A 23,151-nucleotide genomic window follows, 5' to 3' on the forward strand; every position below is an offset into this window, starting at 1 on the left:
CACCCCGCGCCCTGCCCCCCGCCCGCCCGCCCGCCCTCCGGGAGCTGTCCGCGGTGCTGACCGCAGGCGCCGCCCGCGCTCGGCCGCTGCGCACGCGTCCCGGGCCGGGGTGCGCGCAGGACCCGCCGGCGCTTCCACTGCGCAGCCTCCCGCGCGGCCCCGGCCCCATCCCCGCGCCCCGAGCCCCAGCCCCGCGCCCCGAGCCCCAGCCTCGGCCCCATCCCCGCGCCCCGAGCCCCAGCCCCGCGCCCCAGCCCCGCGCGCCCCAGCCCCGCGCGCCCCAGCCCCGCGCCCTGCGCCTCGGCTCCAGCCCCGGCCCCGGCCCCGGCCCGGCCCGGCCAGCCATGGCGCTCAACAATTTCCTCTTCGCGCAGTGCGTGTGCTACTTCCTGGCCTTCCTGTTCAGCTTCGTGGTGGTGGTGCCGCTGTCCGAGAACGGCCACGACTTCCGCGGCCGCTGCCTGCTGTTCACCGAGGGCATGTGGCTGAGCGCCAACCTGACGGTGCAGGAGCGCGAGCGCTTCACCGTGCAGGAGTGGGGCCCGCCGGCCGCCTGCCGCTTCAGCCTGCTGGCCAGCCTCCTGTCGCTGCTGCTCGCCGCCGCGCACGCCTGGCGCACGCTCTTCTTCCTCTGCAAGGGACACGAGGGGTAAGTGGGGCCTGGGGCCCTTCCCAGCCCGCGGAGCCCCCAGCCGCCCTCCCCGCCTCGGAGGAGCGCGACACCCTCCCTCTTCCCGGGGAGCTCGCAGGCCGCCAACATATCAACCCTGGGTGCTCAGCGCCTCCGTGCACACCGCCCTTTGTCTGCGCGGAACCTGGGGACCTTGAGGGTCGCCTGCGCTCCGGACAAGGCCACTACTTGCCTCCGCACGAGTGCATCACCTCCCCCCCCCCCCCCAGAGCAAATGTTGCATCGTCATCTCTGAGCCGACCTGGGCCTCCCTGGCCCCCTGGCCTCCCTGGCCTGCTGGCTCAGGCCTACTCCAGGTGCAGGGGAGGGACGGGCCAGGCAGGTGGCTGACAAGGCAAACTGGGGAGTCCTCTCCTCATCCCCACCCCCATCCTCCTGGGAAGGATGAGGATGGTGGGGCCACAGGCTCGGCTGAGGATGCATGACAGGGAGCAGCAAGCAGGTCCAGGAGGCCTCCCTCCTCCCGGCCTCCGTGTGCCTCTTGGCCTTTCCTGCCCTGGCACAGTTCTTGAGAGGGGGATGTGGTTCCCCTGGGGCCCTCAGCCTGTAGCATTCTATGGCCTCCACCCCTGGGACCCCTTGTGGACCCACCACAATCCCTCCTGCCCCTCACCTGCCTCACATCCGCAGGGGAAATCTAGCCTTCTCCCAGACCCCACCCTGCCCTGGCCCCATCCATCAACCATTGGCCATCTTTAGGGGCTTTTCTCTTCTTTTGGGGACGTGAGAGATAAGCTATTGCTCTGAGGGTCTCTGTGGGTAGGAGGTCAGGTGGGGACTCCCCAGAGCCCTCAGCTTGGCTTGGGCCTGGACAGAGGGGCCAGAGAGGAGTGACAGGGGTGGCCAGGTGAAGAGGATGGGACAGCCTACTGTGGGGACTGAAACACCCAGCGGAGGGTGAGGTCCAGCAGCCCACGTGTGTGAGTTTCCCGGGCTGCTCTAGCAAAGTGCCATAAGCTGGGGCTTAAAACAATTTATTCGGCCACAGTTCTGGAGGCCAGAGGAAAAAAATCAAGGTGTTGGCAGGGTGGGTTCCCTCTGGAGGGAGAATCCTTACTAGGCTAGCTGCTGGTAGCGGCCTACAACCCTTGACATCCCTCAGCGTGGGGCTTTGTCACTCCTATCACCGTCTTCTGTTTCATGGCCTCTTCTCTCTCTGTTTCTTTCCCTCTACTTATAAAGACACCAGTCGTTGGATTTAGGGCCCACCCTAAATCCAGTATGACCTATCCTGAGATCTTTAGCTGAATGACGCCTGCAAAGACCTCAAGCCCAACTAGGGTCACATGCACTGGTAGTGGGGTGAAGCCTCGGACGCATGTTGTCGAGGGCGCAGTTCAGTAGCCTCCAGTATGGTTCTGGACTGAGGGTCTGCAGGAAGCCACATGTCAGCCTGGGGTGCCTCCAGGTGCTGTGGGGCTGGGGCTCTGCACAGGGTGAGCCCAGGCCAGTCAGGGGGCCATCCTGCCCTCCCTCAGGCCTCCTCCTTACACAACTTGCTGGATGGCTGGTGTCCCCGGGAAGCATCTGAGATGTCATCGGCACGCATGTTGCCAAGCCTGGGTGTCACCTAGTCAGTGTCTCTGTGCAGATGGGGACAGGGAACATCTCTGGGTATGAGACAGGGTCTGAGGAAAAGGATGGACAGTGAGCAGGGTAGGGTAGCTGAGGTCCCTTCAGTCCTGGAAGCTGCCTGAGGCCAGTGGGCACAGGCTATGGGGGGAGCATGGTTTGACCATCAGCTCATGCCCATTGCTCCACCTTGTCCCTATAAGACAAATGGCCTCAAGAGACCCCATCTTACAGCTGTATGATGACACTCCCCAGATTTGCTGCCCAATTTGTGGGAATGGGCAGTCCTGCATGACCAGGATTCCTTTCTTGAAGGCTCTGGGGCTCTTAGCTCTGTCTTTCTCATGCCCAGTCTCTGGGGGTGTTTTGGGGCTCTGGAATCTCGCGTTGGTCTGAGCCACAGAGGCTGGGCCATACCTAGGGAGCTGCTTATAGGTCCTCACCAGCTAGACCCTGGAACACCTTGAGGCCACTTGTTATGTAGGGACAGGGTGCACTGGGCAGCCAGCCAGCTGTGGCCTCCATCGAAGTGCCAAGCCTTCACCCTGGTCTGGTGGTGGGACTGGGTCACAGCTCCCCTGGTTATCCAGGAGTGGCCCTCCATCTGAGGGGCCCTGAGCTGGATGAACCCAAGGCAGGTGTGCACCTCATTTCTCTCTGGGTGCTCAGGGCTGAGCTTGAGAGTCATGGGGGGGGGATGTGTGTATATGAGGTCTGCTGCCTCACAGCACCCCCTGCCACCCCCAGGCCTGAGATCTGCAGATCCCCAGTCTGGCTGAGGGGTCAACCCTGCAGGCTGGCTGTCTCAGCACGTCCTGGACCCCCAGAAAGGTTGGGCCTGCCTTGTGCAGCCACAGGCAGGATGGGAACCTGGAGAAGCCAGTCCCAGCTCCGCTGTTGGTCAGGCCGCACGGAGCAGGCCAGGCGGGCAGGAGGCTGGGCAGGGCCATTGGAGTGAGCTCCTGGGATGGCGAGGGCCCCAGGTGTCCAGCCCATTGGGACGTCAGTCCTGCCGCCAGACTTGGAGCTCTAGAGGGCCCTACCTGCTTAGGGCCAGCGTGCACACTGCTCTTGCGTTGGCTGCTGTGACTGCGGAGACCCGCCAGGAGCCCTGCCCTTCATCTGGGAGGGGCTCACAGCCAAGTCCCCAGGGCCTGGGTCAGACCCTGTCTGTGGTCTCCTCCCTCCTCCTGTGGGGTGTGTCCCTGGGCCAAGTGGGGGCCCGGACAGTTGTGCCCAGGAGCGTACAGGGCCAAGGGGTTGGGGCAGCTTTTCCAGGAGGCTTCATCCCGGTGACTGAAGGAATCTGTGGCACCTGTGGCTTCCTGGGGTGCTTGCTGGCGGGGGGCACCGGGGTGACCTGAGGGTGGTCACAGGCCTGGGGGCCTGGGGCGGCTTTGCCTGAGCAGAAGCCCTTGGAGAGTGCAGGTGGCAGCAGTTTATGATTGACGGCTGGGGAGCGCTGGGTCAAAACAACCCATCTGCCTGCCCACACATGTCCCCAGTCTGCAAATCGCTCCCAGGGCTTCCCGCGACCCGGATAGCTGTCACCATGGAGACGGCACATCCGGCGGCACCCTGAGAGGCTGGAGAGAGATGGCGTTAACCCTGTGTGTGCCGGCCTTCCTGGTTTATTATTTTTTTTTGGCCACTGCCCTGTGGGTCCTTGGGGAGTGGGCAGGGGGGTGCATTGTGCATTCTGGGGGGGTGGGTGACACACTCAATTCTTCAAAACTCTGTGAAACCCAGGCAGGTTCAGGCAGGTTCCACGGAAACAGACCAGGAATGGACTTGGGGAGTGGGAGGAGGATGTTGGGGGGATGACCTCACCCCCCACCGCCACTGTCTTATAGGATGGGGTGCCACCTTCCTGTCGTGGCGGGAGAACCCTACATACCTGTTTGATAGGGATATGGCTGGAGTCTCCAGACAGTCAGGTTTCCTGGCTCTCGGAGGTTCTGTTGTAAACCCCCTGAGGGCGGGAGGGGGCAGGTCTCAGAATGGAGGTGGGGGGGTTCCCTGGGGGTGGCCACGCAGGGACCGACAAGCTGCCGGCCGTGCCTCTCTAGGGTTCAGTACAGAGCGTGGAGGATGCCGGGGAGCAGGGTTTGAGGTGGGGTGGTTGCCTGCCCGGCATGTCCCGTGCACCCTGGCCCTCCTTCCCTCTAGGAAGGCCTGCTGGGGGCAGCAGCTGGTTCGCCCAGGATGTTGGGGACCTGCTGGGCAGGATGCCTGGCGGGACATGGAAGGCTGTGGGCAGGTGGAGGGCACCCAGGGAACCGGCTGTCCCGGCGATCTGGCCTTCTGTGCTCTGCCTGGGGAAGCTCAGTCCTGGTCCCCCCGGGACCACTCCATTCTCCTTGGTTGGAGTCAAGTGGCCATCTAAAGTCCGGGGGAGGGAAGCCTGGGTGACTCAGCGGTTGGGTGCCTGCCTTCGGCTCAGGGTGTGACCCCGGGGTCCTGGGATCCAGTCCCACATCGGGCTCCCTGCGTGGGGCCTGCCTCTCCCTCTGCCTGTGTCTCGGCCTCTCGCTCTGTCTCTCAGGAATAAATAAAATCTTAAAACAAAAATAAAGTCGGGGTGTAGGCTCTGGGTAACCTCTGCTTTCCTTGGAGCATTAGCTCCTGGGAGTGGACTCCCAGAGCCGTGCCTAACCCCGCTGCCCCGCAGGGGGCACAGCTGGGCCCCAGCCACAGTCTCCAGGTATCTGGTTGCCCGGCCTGCTCCCCCGCTTCTGTGTCCTGTGGCCGCAGGCCCAGCCCCGTGCGCGCACAGCTCCAGGCAGGCCAGGTCAGGGTTGTGGGGTGGGTGGAGGCCTGTCCTGGGGAGGGAGTGTGTGCTCAGGAGCCAGCACCTTGGCGGTTATTGCCCAGGGTCCCTTGCCCACATAAGCTCCCTCAGTTTCCACAATGACCCAGTGGGGGGCTCTTGCCACCCAATTTACAAAGGGAGAAATTGGGGCTTGGACAGCAACTTGCTGAGGTCACACAGCTGGCCAAGAGGGGGGCTGGATTTGACACCCTGCTGTGCCTGGACCTCCTCGGAGCTGGGGCGGCCAGAACCTACCCCTCTTTATAACTATTTATAACCCCCGACCTCTTATTGGCTTTTGCAGGGCCCAGTGGATTTTGCAGTTTAGGCTTGTCCATGGGGGTCCCAGCTAGAAACAGATGGCTCGCCCACGTGAGGGGAACCTGAGGAGAGCGGTTGGCAGAGACGAGCATGTGGGCCAGCCGTGGGCCCTGCAATGGCCCTGTCACCTCCTCTGGCCGCAGGGTCCACATGGGGAGGGCTATGTGGATGAGGCCGCCTGGAGAGGCGTGCTGACCTTTGGTAGGGGGACAGCAAGTGGGGGCGCCCCCCCGGCAGGGCCCTGGGGATGAGCACCTCCCACCTCTCCTTGTACCCCAGGCCCCTGCTGGGCCTCCACTGGCTGAGCTCAACCCAATCCAGGGAGAGAGGTCACTGCATGGTCTACTTGGGGCAAGCCCTCCGGCGGAGGATGGAGGGGTGAGGATCTGCAGAGTGTGGGGCCCTCGGGTAATCTGCTGTGCGCAGGGGGCCTGGAGCCCACCCACAAACACCGATCAACTCAGGCAGCACAGATAAGTTCGGGCAGCAAACATGTGCACCCTCGACACTGAGCTGTCCTGAGGGTGGCCCCAGTCAGCTCAGGTGGGGGCCTATGCCGGGTGTTGAGCGCGCTGGCACGGGGTGCTCACCTTTGCCGCCTCTGGTTGAGGCCCCCGGGCGTCCTTGTGAGTGAGAGTACGAACACGCTGGCTGGCCCCACTCTCCTGCCCTTTTGGGTGTGATTCTGGGATTGCAGCCTGGTCCCCTCCTGCCTCCCGTTCATGCCCCCAGCCCCTCCTGCCCCTGCGCCTGTGCAGCAGCATGGCCTGCTGGCGCCTGCTTCCACCTGGGTGCCGCTGATCTCGGTTTATCGCCTGCCCGTGGCTGGGAGGCCTCCGGGGGCCGGGACTGGGGCATGGTTATTTCCCTGTCCTCAGGGCCCAGCACAGGGGGTGCGGATGCTCAGAGAGTGCTTGGCGAGTGAACAGGTGGACAAGGATCTGTGCTTCGCGCCGGCCGCAGTTCCGGCCCCTGACAGCAGCCGCACTGCCTTCCTGGCTGGTGTGATCGTGCCCCTCAGACCTGATGGGTTGATGGCAAAGATGTCCACTGCGGCGAGGGTGGCCGGTGCTGCCGCCCCTCCCGAGGACGCCCTCGGGTCCCCCTGCATGCACCCAGGCTCAGCCAGGCCTGACCGAGGCTCCCGTGCAGGACTCTGAGTCTCCAGGGGATGATTCGGAGATGGCGGGTGGTGGGGTGGGCTGGTGTGTTGCGACCCCAGTCCCCGTGCCGCCAGAGAGCAAACACTGGTGTCCCGTGTAGGCACCCGGGTCCATGTGGACCTGTCTTCTTGGCCCTGCCTCCGGTGCTCTCCACACCCCCACCCCATCACAGCTGGGCCTTTTAGATGAGAGCAGGGTCACACCACAAGGCCCTGACGCAGGTCCAGGCCAGCAGTGTTGGTGACCATGTGGGCACAGGGCCTCAGGGCAGCCGGGTGGGGCAATGGCCTGGAAATGGTGTCCTGCTCTTCAGCTTGTGCTGGACCTAACATGCTGGAAGCAAACACCACTGGGTTGGGATCTTGGCTCTGCTTCCTCTGTAGGGCAGGGTTGACATGCGCTTCCACTCCAGGCCTTGGGGAGGCTGGGATGGGGCTTTGGGGTGCGGGACAGCGAGGGAGGGGAAGGTGGCCCCGGTGGCCCCGCATGGCCCCATTACCCCATCCAGCCCAGGCCCGAGCTGTCTCCTGGCCCTGCTGGGCTGTTGTGGGGACCCTGGGGTGGTGGCGCACGGTGACTGTCCTCTCCTGTCCTCTGCCGAAGCTCCTTCCTCTATGCCTTCCTGAACCTCCTGGTCAGTGCTTCCGTGGTCTTCCTCGTCTTCATCGCCAGCACCATCGTGAGCGTGGGCTTCACCATGTGGTGTGACGCCATCACTGAGAAGGGCACCGTGCCCCACAGGTGGGCCTGGGCCCTGCCCCACCCCTGCTGCCCCCAGACGACGTCCTGGTGCAATAAATACATCCTAAAAAAAGAAACATAAATGGATTATGGGGGAGCCTTATACTACAGTATAAAACCCATAAGATAAGTTTTCCCCTTAATATTTTTGTTATTTCCTCATGAAAACCAGTGCAGTAGAGGCCACCCCCTGCCTTCTCTGCGAAGGGCAAATATAGGAGAATCCCATTCGAGCCCGAGGTTTCCTGCCTGGGCCCCCACCTGTGCACACCCGGCCAGAGCCTTTCCTGGACCGGCCTCCTTCATGTCAATGCCCCTTCACAAGAGAATAGGGCCTCGCACACCCGGGGTGGACCCGGGCTGGGGGACTGGAGGCCCAGTGCGCTCTGATGTGGCCACACAGCAAGGCCCGGGGACCCCACTCTGGGCTGCCTGCAGAGGGGCCTGGGGAGTGCTGAGCCGGGTTTGCTGCTGGAGGGTTGGCAGGCAGCGATAGCAATGGGAGAGGAGCGTGAGCAGCAGCTTTTGGGCCGGAGGGGGTCAGGGATGAGGCCTTTGGGGCCAGGACAGCTGCGTCACTGTTTGGGGGTGCTGCGTGCGGCTCCCTGTGCTCCGTGTCCCAGTGTCGCCTGCCACCCCACGTCTTGCTGTTTCAGCTGTGAAGAGCTCCAGGACATCAATTTGGAGCTAAACGTGGACAACTCTGCCTTCTATGACCAGTTTGCCATCGCCCAGGTAGGCGGGGCTGCCGCGTGGGCGGGGCTGCTGTGGTGGGCGGGGCTGGCTAGGTAGGCGGGGCCCTTCTGGTGGGGGCTTCTGGGTGGGCGGGCCAATCTAGTGGGAGGGGCTTTCCAGGTGGGCGGAGCCATTCTGATAGGAGGGGCTTCCAAGTGGGCGGGGCCATTCTGGTGGGAGGGGAGCTGCCAGGTGGGCGTGGCTGCTCTGGTGGGAGGGGCTTCCAGGTGGGCGGGGTCGTTCTGGTGGGAGGGGCTTCCAGGTGGGTGAGGCTGCTCTGGTGGGGGGCTGCCTGGCGCTCAGGGAAGCATGCACTTTGGGGAGGGTCCATTCCTCTGGACGTTCACTGAGCGCGCAGCCCTCCCCCAGGGGAGGTTGAGGATGGAGCCAGGCAGAGGAGATAGAGCTGAGTGAGCGGTACAGCCAGGAAGGCTTCCCGGAAGGGGATGGGAGGCTGGATCTCCAAGACTGAAGCAGGGGGTCTTGCAGGTGGCAGTGGAGAGGGGGTGAGGCAGGGGCATCCTGGGAGAGCGGGCACCTGAGCTCGCTGCAGGAGTGAGGTCCGGGGGCTCAGGCAGTGGCTGTAGGCCAGGTGGAAAGGAAATGAGGCATCGGATCCTGGATCTGTAGTGCCGGGTCGGGAGCTTGGTGCCAGGTGGGCACCCTCCGAAAATGCTGGGGCGCTCGTGGGTATTCCCGGGCCGGGGAAGCTGAGGCGGTGTCTGAGGAGGGGCATAGGGGTCCAGCCTGTGATGTGGGGGGACAGCCTGTGTAAGCTGCATCCCCTGCCCTCCGGTCATCTCTGGGGACCCCGCGGGCTGGGATGCAGGAGCGTCAGGGTTTGTTAGTGGTCAGTGAGGGTCTGTTTCTCAAATCTGCATCTGTGTCCAGGCAGATGACGCTGGTGACGCAGGAGCCAGCCTGGGTGGGACTGGCTCCTTCCAGCGCTGAGCAGGGCTCCCTGGCATCCAGGTCCATTACCGGACCCCAGACCCGCCTCTCAGGGCTCACGGTGGCCAGTGGCCGGTCTGAGGACCCTTCCTTCAGGGGAGGGGCCCTCTAGGGGGTTGGACATCCAGTGGGTCCGAAGGTTCTTTGCTGAGAGGAGCTGAAACTGCCAGAGACACCTGCACGAACATTTAGTGGAGACTGCTTCAGCCTCATTCACACCAATTAGATTAGGAAGGCGTGAGCTGAGGCTGGTGACAAATAACCCCCAAGGAGAATCTGTTTGATGTGGCTCAGGCCTGGTTCTGATTAAATTGTTTCTCCTTCAGTGTTTGGTGACGGCAGCTAAAGGTCGGTTTGCTCTAGCGGCGGGGGAGGCCGTGTTTGGACGGGCTCTCTGCGGAGCCGGGGGCCGGAGTCCCCCCCCGCCCCGAGCATCGCGCAGCTTGGGGTTCAGAGGGCTGGCCGCCATGCGAGGCAGGAGGCGAGGCGGACCCCGGAGCTCGCCCCGGTCCTGCCCCTGAAGCGGTCGCACCTTTGCCCGGGCAGGCGGGTGGGCGCACCGGGCGGTGGATGGCGGGTCCGGCCGGCCTCCTGACCCTGCCTCTGCCCTCTGCGTAGTTCGGCCTCTGGGCCTCGTGGCTGGCCTGGCTGGCCATCACCATCCTGGCTTTCCTGAAAGTCTACCACAACTACCGCCAGGAGGACCTGCTAGACAACCTGGTCCATGAGAAGGAGCTGCTGCTGGCCAGGCCGACCCCCCGCGCGTCCTTCCAGGAGGAGAAGAGCGCCGTCATCTAGGTGTGGCCAGGGGAACCCGGCCCTGGATGCCCCCTCGCCCCGCCCAGGGCCCTCGGGCCAACCCCGGGGACGGTCTGCCCGGCCCTGCCTGCCCCTTGCCTTGCATGTCTCCCCTCGGCTCTGTGCGACGTGAGCGACCCCGCTCACCCAAGCACCCCATTCCCGCCCTGAGTGTGGTGGTGAGTGGGGCCGGCGCCAGCCCTCCCGTGGGGACACGCAGAGACTGCGGGACCTCCTCCGGGCTTCCCGCACACGCAGCGCACCTGTCCAGGGGGCACAGGCTGGGCGAGCCTCGGTGCGGGGAGCGCCCACACCGCTTGGATGCCTCTGGCCGCAGGGCTTGCAGCTCGTGCCTCTGCTGGATGCCGTCTCCACACTGGCTTGCCCAGGCGTGAGTCTGTGCCCGATTCTGTGGCAGCAGCCCGTGTCCCCAGGATGACCCCAGCCCGCGATGGCCGCACACCACTCTGGTCCCTTGCTCCTGAGCAGCGCGTGGGAGCAGGGGGCCCACTGCAGAACGAGCTCTCTGCCGTGTGTCTCGACCTCCTGGCTCTGCACTTGCCCCCCCGCCTCCGTAGGGCCGAGTCCCTGGGTGGCCGGGCCTGGGTCTCGGCATCACAGGGCCGGTCAGGTGGTGGCCGGGCGGCCATCCTGGGAAGTGGCTGTGCTGCCAGACCTGGGAGCCCGCACCCCGTGCCACAGGACTTGCTGGGGGAGCCACGTGTGCCCCTGCCTGGGAGGAACCTGGGCCCCAGCGTTTGTCTCACAGTGTAGGGGGTGGGGGGTGGGGACGTGGGCTGGGGGCGTCCTACCTCCTAGGGAGGGAGGGATGAGGCAGGTGCCACGGCGCCGTCTGTATGTGCGTGTGAGGGTGTGTGTGATGTGTGTGTGCATGCGTGTGGGTCTGCATGGGGAGGGTGTGTGAGCGTCTGAATGTGTTAACTGCACACACGAGTGCAGTTCTTTGTGAGTGCCTATGTACGAGTGTGAGTGTGCATGTGCACATAAGCACGCACACGTACAAGTGTGGGAGCGAGCCGTGTGAGCATGCGTGTCCACGGGTGTGAGTGTGAGCATGAGTGCGCGTGAGATGTGAGTGCATGTGAGCGTGCGCATGCTTACGTTTGTGAGCCTGAGTGGAAATGTGTGCGTGTGCAATGTGAGTATGAGTGTGTATGTGTGAGTGTGCGTGCAGCGGAAGGTGTGAGCAGAGCTCTGTATCTCCACCCACGGGGTGCCCCCAGTGCCCCTGGCACCCCAACGAGGGGATGCCTTCCCATCTGATGTGTGCACAGCACCGAGGCCCCCAGAGGGCACAACCCCATCCACACATCATCCGGGGGGAAGCTGGGGTAGGGAACTGGGACCAGAGCTCAGTGGTGAGCAGCCTGGGGCTGCTTGGCTATGGGTCCCCCCTCACAGGGCTCCCCGACTTCTGCATCTGCACACAGTCCTCCGAGTACTGTCCAGGAGCGGGGCCCCCTGCCCTGGGCTCAGTGAGCCATTCTGCTTTCCCGGGCTGACCCTCCTGCTGCTCCCACCCTCCAGGGAAGGAGAGACCCGGCGCCCCACGTCCATGCCTCGTGCTGCCAGAGGCCGGTTTGGTCTCCCAGATGGGGGGCACAGGATCTCCGGAGGCCACGGATCTGGGTCTGGACTGAGGCGCTGAGTAGGGCAGGCAGCCTGGGCCAGGGAAGGGGCCCGCAGGTCGCCTGTACAGATGCGGCTCGGCTGGTGCCTGTCCGTGGAGGAGAGTGGGGCGCATGGATGAGGCTCCTGGCGTCTCGGAGGCCCTCGGCCGAGGACGCCAGGCAGAGCCGCTGGGTCCTTGGGGGACTTGTTTTGGTGTAACTGAGGCCCCCAGCAGATCGGGTCTCACCCCAGCCCTCATGCACAGGCTGGGGGGACCCTCCAGTCCCCGAGAGCTCTGGTCTGTTCCCAGCCACCAGCCAGGCCCCGGGAAGGAGGAGCAGGGGCAGGACGTGGGCTTCTGGAGCCGAGGGTCCACGGCAGGCTGGGGTCTGCCCTGGCGGCTGCCACTCATGGGTTGTTTGGAGCCGGCCTGGGGCAGCCCCTCGCTCAGGCTGGCAGGGACGTCACCTACGTGTCACTTGCAGAGCGGGGTGGTCACTGGTACAGGCCTGTCCCAGGCCGGGGGTACCCGGCACCTCCCGACGTCCGTGCCTGGGGGCTGCCGGGGAGGGACAGCTGAGCCCCTGGATGGGTAGTGGGACTGAGCTGTGTGCCCTGCAGCGGGCGGGGTCGGGGGGCCCTGGGGCAGGACAGGAAAGGCAGGGGCCCGCCCCAGGCTTCCTGAGAGGGCCACGGATGGCTTCTGGGGTGCCTTGCTTCTCCCGGCTGGGGGCGGCCGCGCGGCTTTAATTCTGCTGAGGAAATCGACAGTAGCGAGTCTTCCCCTTAAATGTATGTTTGTCAAAGTCAAAATAAACACAGAGGTCCTGAGCCCGGGGTGTGGACTCGGGCGCCGTCCCCCCACGTCCCCGCCCCACCCTCGCCTCCCCGCTTCTAGGTTTCCTCCGTTTCTGAGATTTGAAAACCTGCCCGCGTGTGTTCCTGTGGCTTCAGGGACTGGCCGGGGTTGGGGGGCCTTCCCGTGGCGGGGCCCTCCCCTGTGCACGTGTTCTGGGGGCTCCATTCTCGCCCGGCCCGTCTCGGCTCCCCCAGGTGTGAGGACGGACGTCTCGGGGTCACGGCGCACCTGCTGAGCAGCGTCTCCCCGAAGCCGTGGCTCATAGTCTTGTGGACCCTCCAGAGCTGGGGTGTCGTTGCAGAGACGGGGCAGTGGCGGGGCTTCCCCCGGTCGGGACCGGGCTGGACGGGGCCGAGCCTGAGGCCTGTGCCTGCCCCACGGTTTGGGCACGTGACCCAACCTCTCCCAGCCTGTTTCCCCACCTGGAACAGGGGACAGTAACCTGCCTGTCCTCTTCGGGGGGTGGGGTGAGATGAGGCGGGGTCCTGCGGGGACGGCTGGACGGGTGCCGGAGGTGGCGGTCACCACCGTGGTCACGCTGGAACCAGCTGGTGACACTGGAGGGTCTGCGAGGGCGGGGACCTGGACCCCCCTCATGGCCCCCTGAAGGCTGCCGCTCCTGGAGGCGGGCCCCTCCTCTCCACTGGGCTCCCCAAACCCCAAGCCCTGGAAAGCACCTCCCGAGCCCCGAGGCCCGGAAGGACAGGCTCCCTCTGTGCCCCCACCTCTACTTTAGCTGAGGAAGCGGACTCCCCATATCCTTCCTTGGGGTAAGAACGCCCGGACCAGTAAGAGAGGTGGCAGCGTGTGCTTTAATAGAAAATCAGTGTGTCCCCACTGAGGTCGAGGGGACGGGCGCTCAGGGCATAAGCCCCTGGAGGGGGCGGGACTGGCCGTCCCGTGGGCACTTGTCTGAAGGTTGCTGGGCGGGATGGCGTCTTCCTGGCAGTCCCTCCTGGTGTCTGACCGTGGGCCTCCCCGCTTTGTTCAGGGGTCCCCCTCCACGCAGGGTCTGCAGTTTGTCACCACATGCCTCCCCATGGCCTTGCAACACCGGTGGGGGCACGCCGTCTGCCTACGGTCGTGGGACCCAGAGGGCCTGCAGCTGGTGTGCGGCGCAGCCCGGGGTCCGGGCGCAGACGGCCGTGTTCTGAAGGTGGCGGGGTCCGGGCAGAGCCAGGTCCCTCTCAGCCACTGCCTGGTGGACAGCTGAGGAGGAGGGGGGCAGCACATTTCCCCACCGGGGCATGAGGGGGTCCCGGAGGCCTTGGGGAGCAGGGGAGGGGCCAGAGCTGGGCTCAGAGCCTGGCACCCCAACACCACCTACAAGAGGAGATGCCAGGCCCTGCCCTGCGTGCAGCTTCAGGAGGGGGGGGGCGCCACCCCAACAGCCGGACCCGTCTGTCTCCACGGGGTTCCGAGGTCCAGGCCCCGCAAGCCTGGAGCAGCAAAGGCCACTTTCATCTCCGAGGGGTCCCACAGGTACAGGCTCGGTGTCCCTGTCTTCAGGAGGCTCCGCGTGGCCACATCCAGGCCCCACCCAAGGATATGGAGGAGGGTGCCCACGGGGTGAGGGAGGGGTCTGGGGGCCCCCCGGGGGGGCTGAAGCAGGTGTGGAATTCTAATAAAACCTCACGGGGGACCCTGACAGGTGCAACAAGAGGGGCTCTGAGTGGAGGGGGTGGGGCCCTCTGGAAGCCCCCAGACCTGACCTGGGCTCTCGCCCTCCTGCCCTGCACACCCGAAGCCCTGGGGTGGGGGGCGGCCGTCACAGCTGCAGCAGGCAGTGCCAGCAGCTCAGGGCTGTATGCCTCAGGCGCAGGGCGAGGACGAGGAGCCGGGCCCGGAGGTCCTCCAGGGCCAGCGCCACCGGCTGGGCCCGGCCGCAGTACAGACCGAGCACCAGCACCAGCAGGACGCACACGGACAGCCGCAGGAACAGGGAGCCACGTGGGGGCCGGGGCCGGCTGGGCGCTGGCGGGGAGGGGCACCCGGGTGAGCCCCCTCCCTGCGGGGCTGGGGGGTGGCTGCAGGGAGAGCGAGGCTCACCCCGGTGGGGGGCACCTTTGAGGCGGGTCTTTGGGGTGCTCCCTGTGGTCCCCGCGCGGCCCGGAGCACCCCCATCCCTGCCTGGGGCCTCTGCGGGTGTCAGGTGGCTTCCTGGCCAAAGAGCCCCCCGTTGGCTCTGCCCCGGCAGCCTCCCTTGGGGACGGAGTAACCGGGAGTGACCCCAGAGGGTCTGCCTATGGAGTGTGTCAGGGACCCTGACGGAGGGAATGACCTTGTCAGGGTGGGGAAGGGGGGGGTGGCTGGAGCCACGGGGGCGTGTATGGGAGGGTGCCGGGCAGGGCGTGGGGGCGGGGGCGAGGGTTCACACTCACCCTTGGTGGTGGCGCCAGTCTCCCTGCTGGCGATGTCTGGGAACGAGAGCCACAAGTGGGCTTGGGCAGGGAGGGTCCCTGGCCTGGGAGTGCACAGGGGGGTACACGGGGGCGCACGTACCCTCAGCCTGCACGGTGCCGTCGGGACCCCACAAAGCACCCTGGGACGGGCCGACTCAGATACACCTGCCCTGCCTGGTTCGCGAGTGGGCAGCCCAGGGTCTGACAGGCCCGCGTCCTGCCCAGTGCCACCCAGCCCTGCCAGGGGTGGCCCAGCCCCACGGCTTTGGGTTCAGGCTGCCAGAACTGGGGATCCCAAGAGGCGCTGCTGTCAGAGCCTGTGGGAGCTGGGGTGTGGCGACCCCGTGCTGGCCTGGGGGAGGAGCCTGCAGGGGTCCTGGCAAGCGGCAGGGGCAGGACCCTCCCTCCCATCCACAGTGCCCTGGGGGGCCGCGCACCCCGCCACCTGGGCCCCATGCCCCGCCTGCGGTCTGTGCCTCTCGGGCTGCTGGGAAGCTCCCGGGGGAGTGCAGGGCTGTGCGTGGGGGGCAGTGCTGAGCCGGGAGGGACGAGCAGGTGTGAGCAGCCTAGGGATCGGCGGCCGCGGGGAGAGGGGTTGAGGCCCGGACTGGACCTTTAGGGCAGGCCATCCAGGGAGACCCTAACAGGTGCCGGGCCTGAGTTTTACCCATAACTCGGCAGGTGTCAGGAAGTACCCGGCTAAGTGCGCAGAATCTAAGATGCCCCCGTGAGCCCCACCCCTCTGTGTCCTCAGCTCTGTGGTCCCCTCCCCGTAGTGCGGGGGCCTGTGACTTGCTGCTTCCCCGCAGAATAAGGCAAAGCGGAAGATGCAAACCCCAATCAGCTGACTTTGAGTCAATCAAAGGGTCTCCAGATTATCTGGGGTGGGCCTGCCCTAATCAGGCAAGCTGTCTAGAACCGGCGGTCTGCGAGCTCTGCAGGCAGCTCTGTGCGCTTGGAAGAGGGCCCCAGGCCTCGGCTGAGAGGCGGCCCGGCCCGCACCAGATAGCAGCCCTGCGGGACCTGAGCAGACGACCGGCTACACCGTGCCTACACCCCTGACCCACGGGGTCGCTGTGATAATAAATGTGGGTTGCTCAAAGCTTCTAAATCTGTGCTAATTTGTTACGTGGCGTAGCTAGAGGTTACAGGGGCCGGTCCCATGGGAAAGGCCAGAGCAGGAGCCAAAGGGCCAGGGGAGGAGAGGGCAGGTGGCCATGAGGGGCTCCGGGGCAGGGGGACCCCCAGGACCTGCGGTGGGGGCTGGGAGAATCTGGGAGGGGGCAGTGAAGGATGCAGGTGTGGGAGGAGCCGAGGGGCAGTGCTGGGGGGAAGAGTGGGTGGGCGCCGGGGGCCCTGCCCACCGGCCTTCCCTCGATCGACAGGGATTTGGGCAGCTCTGGATTCGCTGTTTCCTGCCAGTGGCTGTCGTGTTGACCGTTACTCTGTCCAGACTGACCCACCGGCCCCGGGGAGACAGGACGGGTGGCTGCAGGCCCTCCGGGTGGCCCTCTGAGGGTCCTGGGATGCGTGTGCCCCTTCCCCACCTGGCCCCGGGTCTGCTCCCCGGGTTCCCTTCTTACAGTGCACGGCCACCTCCAGGGGTTCCCGGAACCGCACCCGCCTCGAGGTCCTCTGTGGCTCCACGCCGCGGCGCTCTGTCCGGCTCCGCCTCAGGATGGACGGGGGGCACCTCCTGTCGCCCTCCTGGGGCAGGGGTGGGAGGCAGAGGGAAGCGGGCCGAGGTGAGCCCCCAGGGGCTGGAGACGAGGCGCCCCGGCCAGGATCCCCGCCGCCGCCTCTGGGTTTATGAAGAGCGATGCCTGTGGGGGGCCCGACGGGCAGGGGGTGTGGAGACCCCGTGGACCTGCCCCACCTGCAGCGCCAGCCTGGCAGGGTGACCCTGGGGCTGCTCCCGAGTGCCCGGGGCTGGAACAGAGCCGCTGGGGCCGTCACAACCGGACGGCAGTGTTCGTGGTGCCGCGGCTGTGGTCAGTGGCCGCACGGGCCTGTGTCTCCCGCCCAGGCTGTGCCCCCACCCATGGTGTCCGTGGTAACGATGGTGAGGGTGACGGTAACTGTGACTCTCCACCGAGGGCCATCTTCACGTCCGAGCCGCCTGCACAGAACCTCACCGAATCCCAGCACCCAGGGCCCCGGCTCTCCTCTGGGCCTGGGTGCCGGGGGCAGGCGGGCCTGAGCCGGGCCATCCGAGGTCAGCGCCTGGCTTGTGCCCCACAGTGGGCCTCCGTCACTCACCGCGGACAAGGCGGGGGATCTGAGCATGAGACCCAGGCTGGGGAGGGACGGAGCCTGGACACAGGTGCCTGCCCAGGGGCTGCCCTCCCACCCACGCTGGAATGTGGAGTTACCAGGCCGCTCTGAGCCTCAGCGTTCCCTTCTATAAAATGGGGACAACAGGCTGTTCTGAGTGTGAGTACACCCAGGTGGAACGGCTCCTGGCTGGGAGGCCTTGCTGCTGGCCTCCTGGGGGGCTGGAGACCCACCGAGTCCTGGGGTGGGATCTGCTCACGGCTGCCCCCTCCCCCTGGCTGGGACACCTGCGCCTGTGGCCTGCCCTGGCTGGGCGGCGAGCACACATGCCAGGTGGGGACTCAGGTCTGAAGTCGGGCCCCCCTTTGGCCTGGCCTGGGCCCTTCCCAGCTGTCCCCTCACAGGATGTCCTGGCCGTCCTGTCTCCACCCCCTCACCCCCACCCCCCCACTCCTGGCTGCAAGGTGACCTTGCTAGGGCAGCATCCAGACTTGTTGCTGCCCTGTTCCAGAGCACCCCCTCCTGCCCCCTCTGCCTTGCCCGCCCACGCTCCCCAGGGGCTCAGCTTCCTGGGCCACCCTCCCTGCAGTCTCACTCGCTGTACCCCCGCCCTGGGCCCTGGCTTTGCACCTTTGAGTGTACAGTCTCCCTCCCCTCCCAGGGCCCTCACACCCTCTCTGTGAGACCAAACCGGTCCAGGGCCACCAGCCACCAGCCAGGAGCCCGCAGCTCCCCACCTGGTGATTTCCTCTCCTGGGGTTCCTGGGGCCGCGCTGCTCAGGGCAAGAACAGGGACCATGTGTCCTGCCTCTGCTCCCCCTTCCCCGCCCCCAGTGGGTGCTCAGATCTCGGACCCTGGTGCACTTGGCTTTGGGACCCCGGGGTGGAGGCTTGTGCAGACCCCTGCCTCACCCTCCCCGCCCTGGGCATCGGCGAGCCCGGAGCGGCCTCTCCATTCGTCCTGGTCTGATGTCGCGTCTCTGGCCGGGAGTCGGGGCTCAAGCCTCGCCCTGCAGTCCTCATTTATTGGAACATGGTCCTAAGAGAAGCGGAGACGGTATATGTTGTTGGGGCAGCCTGGTCGGAGGAGAGGGAGGGAGAATTTTCCAGTCGGGCCTGCCCCCGAGGAGACGCGCTGTCCTCCTCCCAGCACGGAGCCCCCTGCACCCTCCCCGGCGGCCAGTGTCCCCCCAGTGTCCCCGTCATCAGCTTTCGGGGCTGCCGTCTTAAGGCACGACGACCACTCAGGAAGTGTGTGTTATGTCACTCACAGTGTTTTGAGGCCATGATGGGGAGACCTCGGGGTGGGAGGGAGGGGGTCCCGGGCCGGGCCTTGCTGGGGCGCCCCTGGGGCTTGCCCGGACTCTCTGATCTCCGTCTCTCCATCTCCATCCAGCCCTGTGCTGCGCTTGCCTCGCTTACTTAGTGGGTGTGAGGCGGCCCCTCCCCACTTCCGCCCATGGGCCCGTGATTGCTCACCCCCTTCAGTGTCCACGTGGGGACATTGAGGCTGGGGCTTCCCCTCTGCCCCTCCCCCTGGATAATGAGAGGACTTGGGGGGGCATGGGGGCCACCTTCCCCTCCTATCCCCAGTCGCAGGCTCCTCCTGGACTCCCTGCTCTGGGGTCCTCGGGGACATCCCTGCTCCCGCCCGCTGTACATGGTGAATGTTTGGGTTTTGTGAGGAGCGTCCTGCCCGTATCCTCCAAGGATGTCCACCCCCTGCCCAGGGCTGAGCAGGGCTGCTGGGGAGGCTCCCGCAGTGTCCTCAGCATGGTGCCGTCAGGGCCCCCCAGGGGGCGGGCCGCCCCGAGGAGTGAGCAGGGCCCCCCCCTGCAGTCTTCCCCGGGGATGTGACAGGACAGGGTGGCTGCAGCCCTCGGACCCCGCAGGCGTCCACATTGCAGCCGCGCACCACCCCATAATGATGTCTGCCCTCCACGGCCGGGGCAGCTTCAACTGTTTCTAAATGGACCAGTTTTCTCCTTCTCAGCATCGGGTGTTTATTGCAAATAGGGTCAGGGACGGAGCCGTGGGCCCAGGGAAGGGGACACAGAGGGAGGACGGCTTCTCTTAAGAACTTGCTGGCCTCCCAGGTAAGGAGACAGGCCCAGAGGCTCGCAGAGCAGCACCCAGCTGGGGGCCCTGCAGCACCTTGCCCTCCTGCCCGGCGCTGGGGACAGCAGTGAGTGTACATGCGTGTGTGTGTGTGTGTGTGAGCAAGAGGGTGTGCATGTGTGCATATGCATACATGTGTGAGCATGAGTGTGCATATGCATAGATGTGTGAGCATGCGTGTGCACATGAGCTTGAGTCTGAGCATTGTGCACGTGCACGTGTGAGCATGAGTGTGTGCATGTGTCCATATGTATATATGTGCAAGTATGTGTGTACACTGTGTGTGCAAGGGTAACTGCACATACACCTTAGCATGTGTGTGCATGCTTGTGCACGCTATTTGTATGCATGTACATGAGCGTGCACATGTAAGTGTGTAGTGTGGGGATGTGTGATCGCACAAGCCTGTGGTGCATGTCCTGTGCACGTGAGCACACGTATGAGTGTGTCTGTATGACTGTGCCTGTGTGCATGTGTGTGTGCAGCGTGTGCAGTGTGTCCGTGCGTGTCCTGGCAGTGACCGGGTGGGTCCCACCAGCTTCATCGCGTGCCCGTGTGACCGTGCGTGACCTTGGACAGGCCCCCTAGGCTCTCCGTGCCTCGGTCTAAGCTGAAAGCGGGCTCACAGCAGCCACTTGCTCCGTGGGCTTGGTGAGGGCAGCTCGCTGTGCGTGTCGGGGGCTCAGGGTGAGCCCGAGGGGGTGCCAGGGCTCCGTCTCTCAGGGAAACAGTGGCTCTGCTGGGGCGCCGAGCCCAGGGCCCCTCTGCCCGTGTGAGGACGACCCCCCTCCCCGGGGCCTTCTCTGGCCGCGCCTTTGCCTGGGCCTCAGTTTCCCCAGCAGTCGCACAGCAGGAGGCGAGCACTGCTGTTGCTGGCGCCGAGGGCAGGGCCGTGCGGGGGAGCGGGGAGGCCCCGGGGCCTCTGGCAGCGAGCGTGTAACAGGAGTGTCCGCGGACAGATGGGTGATAACGGGTGGAAAATAGCTCAGGCCCTGGGCCTGCGGAGTGTCACCACCGCCCTGGGCCCCGAGGACACGCCCCGAGGGCCTGCCTCCCCATGACAGTCACCTCCGTGGTGGGGACACTCGCTTCCCCCTGAGGGAGGGACACTGAGCCTGCCAGTCCCTGGAGCCGGAGCCCAGAGCATAGGGCTGCCCAGTGTCGTCTCTGGGTGGGGGCCCCCCAGCCGTCCCCGGAGCTCCTGCTCCAGGCCCGCGGGTCAGGGGTGCTGAGCGGGGAGCCCCACGCTCGCCCGCTGTCCTTCAGGGGCACAGGGCTGGCCGAGGCCGTGCATCCACAGGAGCCCCGACGGTCTCTGGGGTGTGGCCCGCCGACACTGAGCCTCTGTCCCCCGGCTCTCCAGCCCAGCCGCGCACCCCGCCCCCCGGCCCCAGCTCTGCACACGGGGACCACCAGGCTCCCCACCTCCGAGAGCGCAAGCCCCAGGGCCGGGCCGCTGTCCTGCCTTTGCTGTGTCTTGCCACCCGGTGGGGTCGTCGCCTCCGCCCGGGCCAAGCCGACCACACCTTTGCACCCCGCTCGCTCCCCACGCCCACCGACCACCACCGCCGCTGGCGCGTCTCCATCCTCACCAGGGGTCCCTCGGACACCCCTGAGTAGTGCAGCCCTGCATGGGGAGGGGGCCTTCCTCAGCCCCGATGGTGGCCGGCAGCGGCTTCGGCACCCATGCCTGCCCCCGTCACCCCTCACACCCTGCACCGTGCCTGTTCACCCCCGGGACCCCGGGGCTCAGGGGATGGGGAGTCTGCCGGGCGTCCTGTAGCCCCGGGGAGGCGGAGGGTCTCCTCCCGGCCTGTGGCTCTGGAGGCTGAGCCAGCAGAGCCACAGCCCGGGATCCTTCCACTCACCTGTCCTGGTGACACCTCCTCCAGGGGGGCCCGGGCTGACACAGGTGGGAGAAGCACGTCAGGGGCTGGAGAGGCTGGAGCTAGGACCCCACGGTCCACACACCACATACGTGCACGGCGCCCCCCCATGCACACGCGCACACACTCACACACAGACCCCGGCCCACCTGGGCTCCTGCAGGTGCCGCACCCCTGCGTGGCCTCGCCCACCTGCCCTGTCCCCAGTCCACGGGCGATCAGAGCCTGAGCGGAGTGGGAACCGGAGCCGTCGGCTCACAGGCCCGCTGGGAAGTTTCCATTACAGCCGCGGGGCCACGGCCTCGGGTGGCCGTGGAGGAAGCTGTCAGCGCGTGGGCTCGGTGCCTTGGGCCCTTTGCCCTCCCCCTCCCCCAGCAGCTTGGCTGAGTTGGGGGGGGCGCTGAGGCCTTCCTGCAGCTGGACGAGGGGACAGGAGGCCATGGGCACCCCCAAGCTGGCCTCCCCTCAGGAGGATGGGGGCGCCCGGGGGGGGGCCGGCTGGAGCAGGCTGGCAGCTGCCCAGATAACACACGTTTCTGATTTAAGCAAGAGGAGAGCCCCCCCCCCCCCGGGACACCCCGGCTGACCACTCGCTCACGGGCTAGCCCAGGCGCCTGCCTAGAGTTGGGGACGCGGGGATGGAGCTGTCCTGGCAGCCTCCAAGGACACTCCCCCACATCTCTCGACATGCATCTAGGACACGGGTCGGGGGATGGCTGGGTGTCTGCTGGGTGCAGGGGGGTGCCCCAGAGTGCGGCGCGGCCGGCCTTGGCCTCCAGCCCCCAGGCAGGAGGGAGGGAGGAGGTGGACCCTAGCCTAGACCCTGGCCACAGTGAGACCCAGGTGGGTCCCTCACCCCGCGTCCCAGGCCCTCATGTAGAATGGACGTTGTTCGCCAACCGCCCAGCACGCTGTGAAGACGGAGAGAACGTGCTGACCCTCCTGGAGGGACCTGCACGCAGTGGGTGCCCGATAAATGCTGTGTTCTGAGGTGAGAGGGTGACCCAGGTGCGCGGTGGGCCGGTCAGCTCAGGAGAGGGCCTTGCTGCGGCTAACGGAGCGCGCCGGCCGGGCTGAGTGACCGGGTCCGACTCCAGTGTGCCTGAGTGGACCCACCGCAGCGGGACGCTCCCGCCCTCCCCCCGACCCTGGCCTCGGCCCCTGCAAAATGACGGGAACCCCGTCTGTCGGCAGCTTCCGAGGAGACCGCGCTTGGCTCCGATTTGTAGAGTCGCGCCCCCAGCCTTGTGGGGGCTGGCCGGGTTCCCACTTCACCCGAGGACGGCCAGGCCTCAGGCAGGAGCATGCACGGACCCTCGGCTCAGGCCAGGCCCCTGAGGCGTCTCCGCAAGCACCCGCCACCCCCACTTTTCAGACAAGATGTGAGGTTCAGAGGGGCCTAGGTCTTCTGGGGTCACTGACCATGCTGGCTGGCTTGGGAATGTGCCCATTTTAGCACCAAAGGCCACGTCCCCGGTGAATGGGATGGACGCCCTCCCCCCCCAGTCCTTGTCCAGGGCCGCATGGTGTGGCCCGCCCTCTGCCCACCTGTGCACCTGCCCACCTGCCCACCTGCTCGCCTGCCCGTGGCAGGTTCTCTGCCTGCGTCTTTGCTGGGAATCTCCACTCTGGAAGCTTCGTTCCCAAATGGGAAGTGAGTTTCTACCTATGCCCCTGAGCTGGGCTCTCACCTGGCTCCCTCCTGGGTCCGCGAAGCCAGGCTCTGTGGCGTCCTCCCCTGAGAGGGGTTCAGTGTGGTCCTGGCCCGATGTTGGCCACAGCACCCCCCCCCGGAGGGGCGGTCCCTTGTCTGTCCAGTCCCTTGCTGCTCCGGTCTGGAGCTGCTGCCGGCCGCCCGTGGGGCCAATCTGTGGCCGGCCTGCGTCCCCGCCCCAGGCCCCTCTGCAGGGCTGCGGAGCCTGGCCAGCTGGCAAGAGCTGAGCTATAATTACCTCTCCCCTTTGGCAGAAATAGCAGTGACCCTGCGGATAGGCCGCTGGCCCGGGCGCAGAAGAGGAGCTACTGGTTTCCCAGGCCCTGAACGCAGACAAGAGACGGGGTCAGTGCCCCCTCCTTGCCCTCCTGGGTTCTGGGTCCAGAGCTCTGCGGCCTTGGAAGCCCATGGCTGGAATCAGAGGCAGAGCGGGGCTCGGGGAGGCAGAAGGCTGGGGTGATGTGGGGGCTGTAAGAGGCCTG

The 23,151-nt window shown here is 66.0% G+C and overlaps 2 protein-coding genes across 8 annotated transcripts; one reads left to right on the plus strand and one right to left on the minus strand.

Moving 5' to 3' along the window:
• Positions 1–344: 344 nt before the first annotated feature.
• Positions 345–10,539, plus strand: TMEM179 (transmembrane protein 179). Its single transcript, XM_055303662.1, has 4 exons — positions 345–649; positions 7,163–7,300; positions 7,957–8,035; positions 9,605–10,539. The coding sequence occupies exons 1-4, from the start codon at positions 345–347 to the stop codon at positions 9,782–9,784; spliced, it is 702 nt and encodes a 233-aa protein (XP_055159637.1). The 3' UTR covers positions 9,785–10,539.
• A 2,288-nt stretch (positions 10,540–12,827) lies between these two features.
• Positions 12,828–22,779, minus strand: CUNH14orf180 (chromosome unknown C14orf180 homolog). 7 transcript variants are annotated; one of them, XM_055303666.1, is made up of 6 exons: positions 22,528–22,580; positions 20,938–20,972; positions 17,864–17,990; positions 16,261–16,384; positions 14,657–14,739; positions 13,946–14,249 (listed from the first exon to the last, which is right to left on the minus strand). In XM_055303666.1, the coding sequence occupies exons 3-6, from the start codon at positions 17,972–17,974 to the stop codon at positions 14,088–14,090; spliced, it is 480 nt and encodes a 159-aa protein (XP_055159641.1). In that variant the 5' UTR covers positions 17,975–17,990; positions 20,938–20,972; positions 22,528–22,580; the 3' UTR covers positions 13,946–14,087. The 7 variants fall into 7 exon arrangements, with proteins under 7 accessions (XP_055159645.1, XP_055159643.1, XP_055159644.1 ...); XM_055303667.1 differs by lacking the exon at positions 22,528–22,580 and adding an exon at positions 21,105–21,251; XM_055303670.1 differs by lacking the exons at positions 13,946–14,249; positions 20,938–20,972; positions 22,528–22,580 and adding exons at positions 12,828–13,484; positions 22,647–22,779 and having other exon boundaries at positions 14,657–14,692.
• Positions 22,780–23,151: the final 372 nt, after the last annotated feature.

The sequence above is a fragment of the Nyctereutes procyonoides genome, unplaced genomic scaffold, assembly GCF_905146905.1.
Source record: "Nyctereutes procyonoides isolate TBG_1078 unplaced genomic scaffold, NYPRO_anot_genome, whole genome shotgun sequence".
Taxonomy (NCBI): Eukaryota; Metazoa; Chordata; class Mammalia; order Carnivora; family Canidae; genus Nyctereutes; species Nyctereutes procyonoides.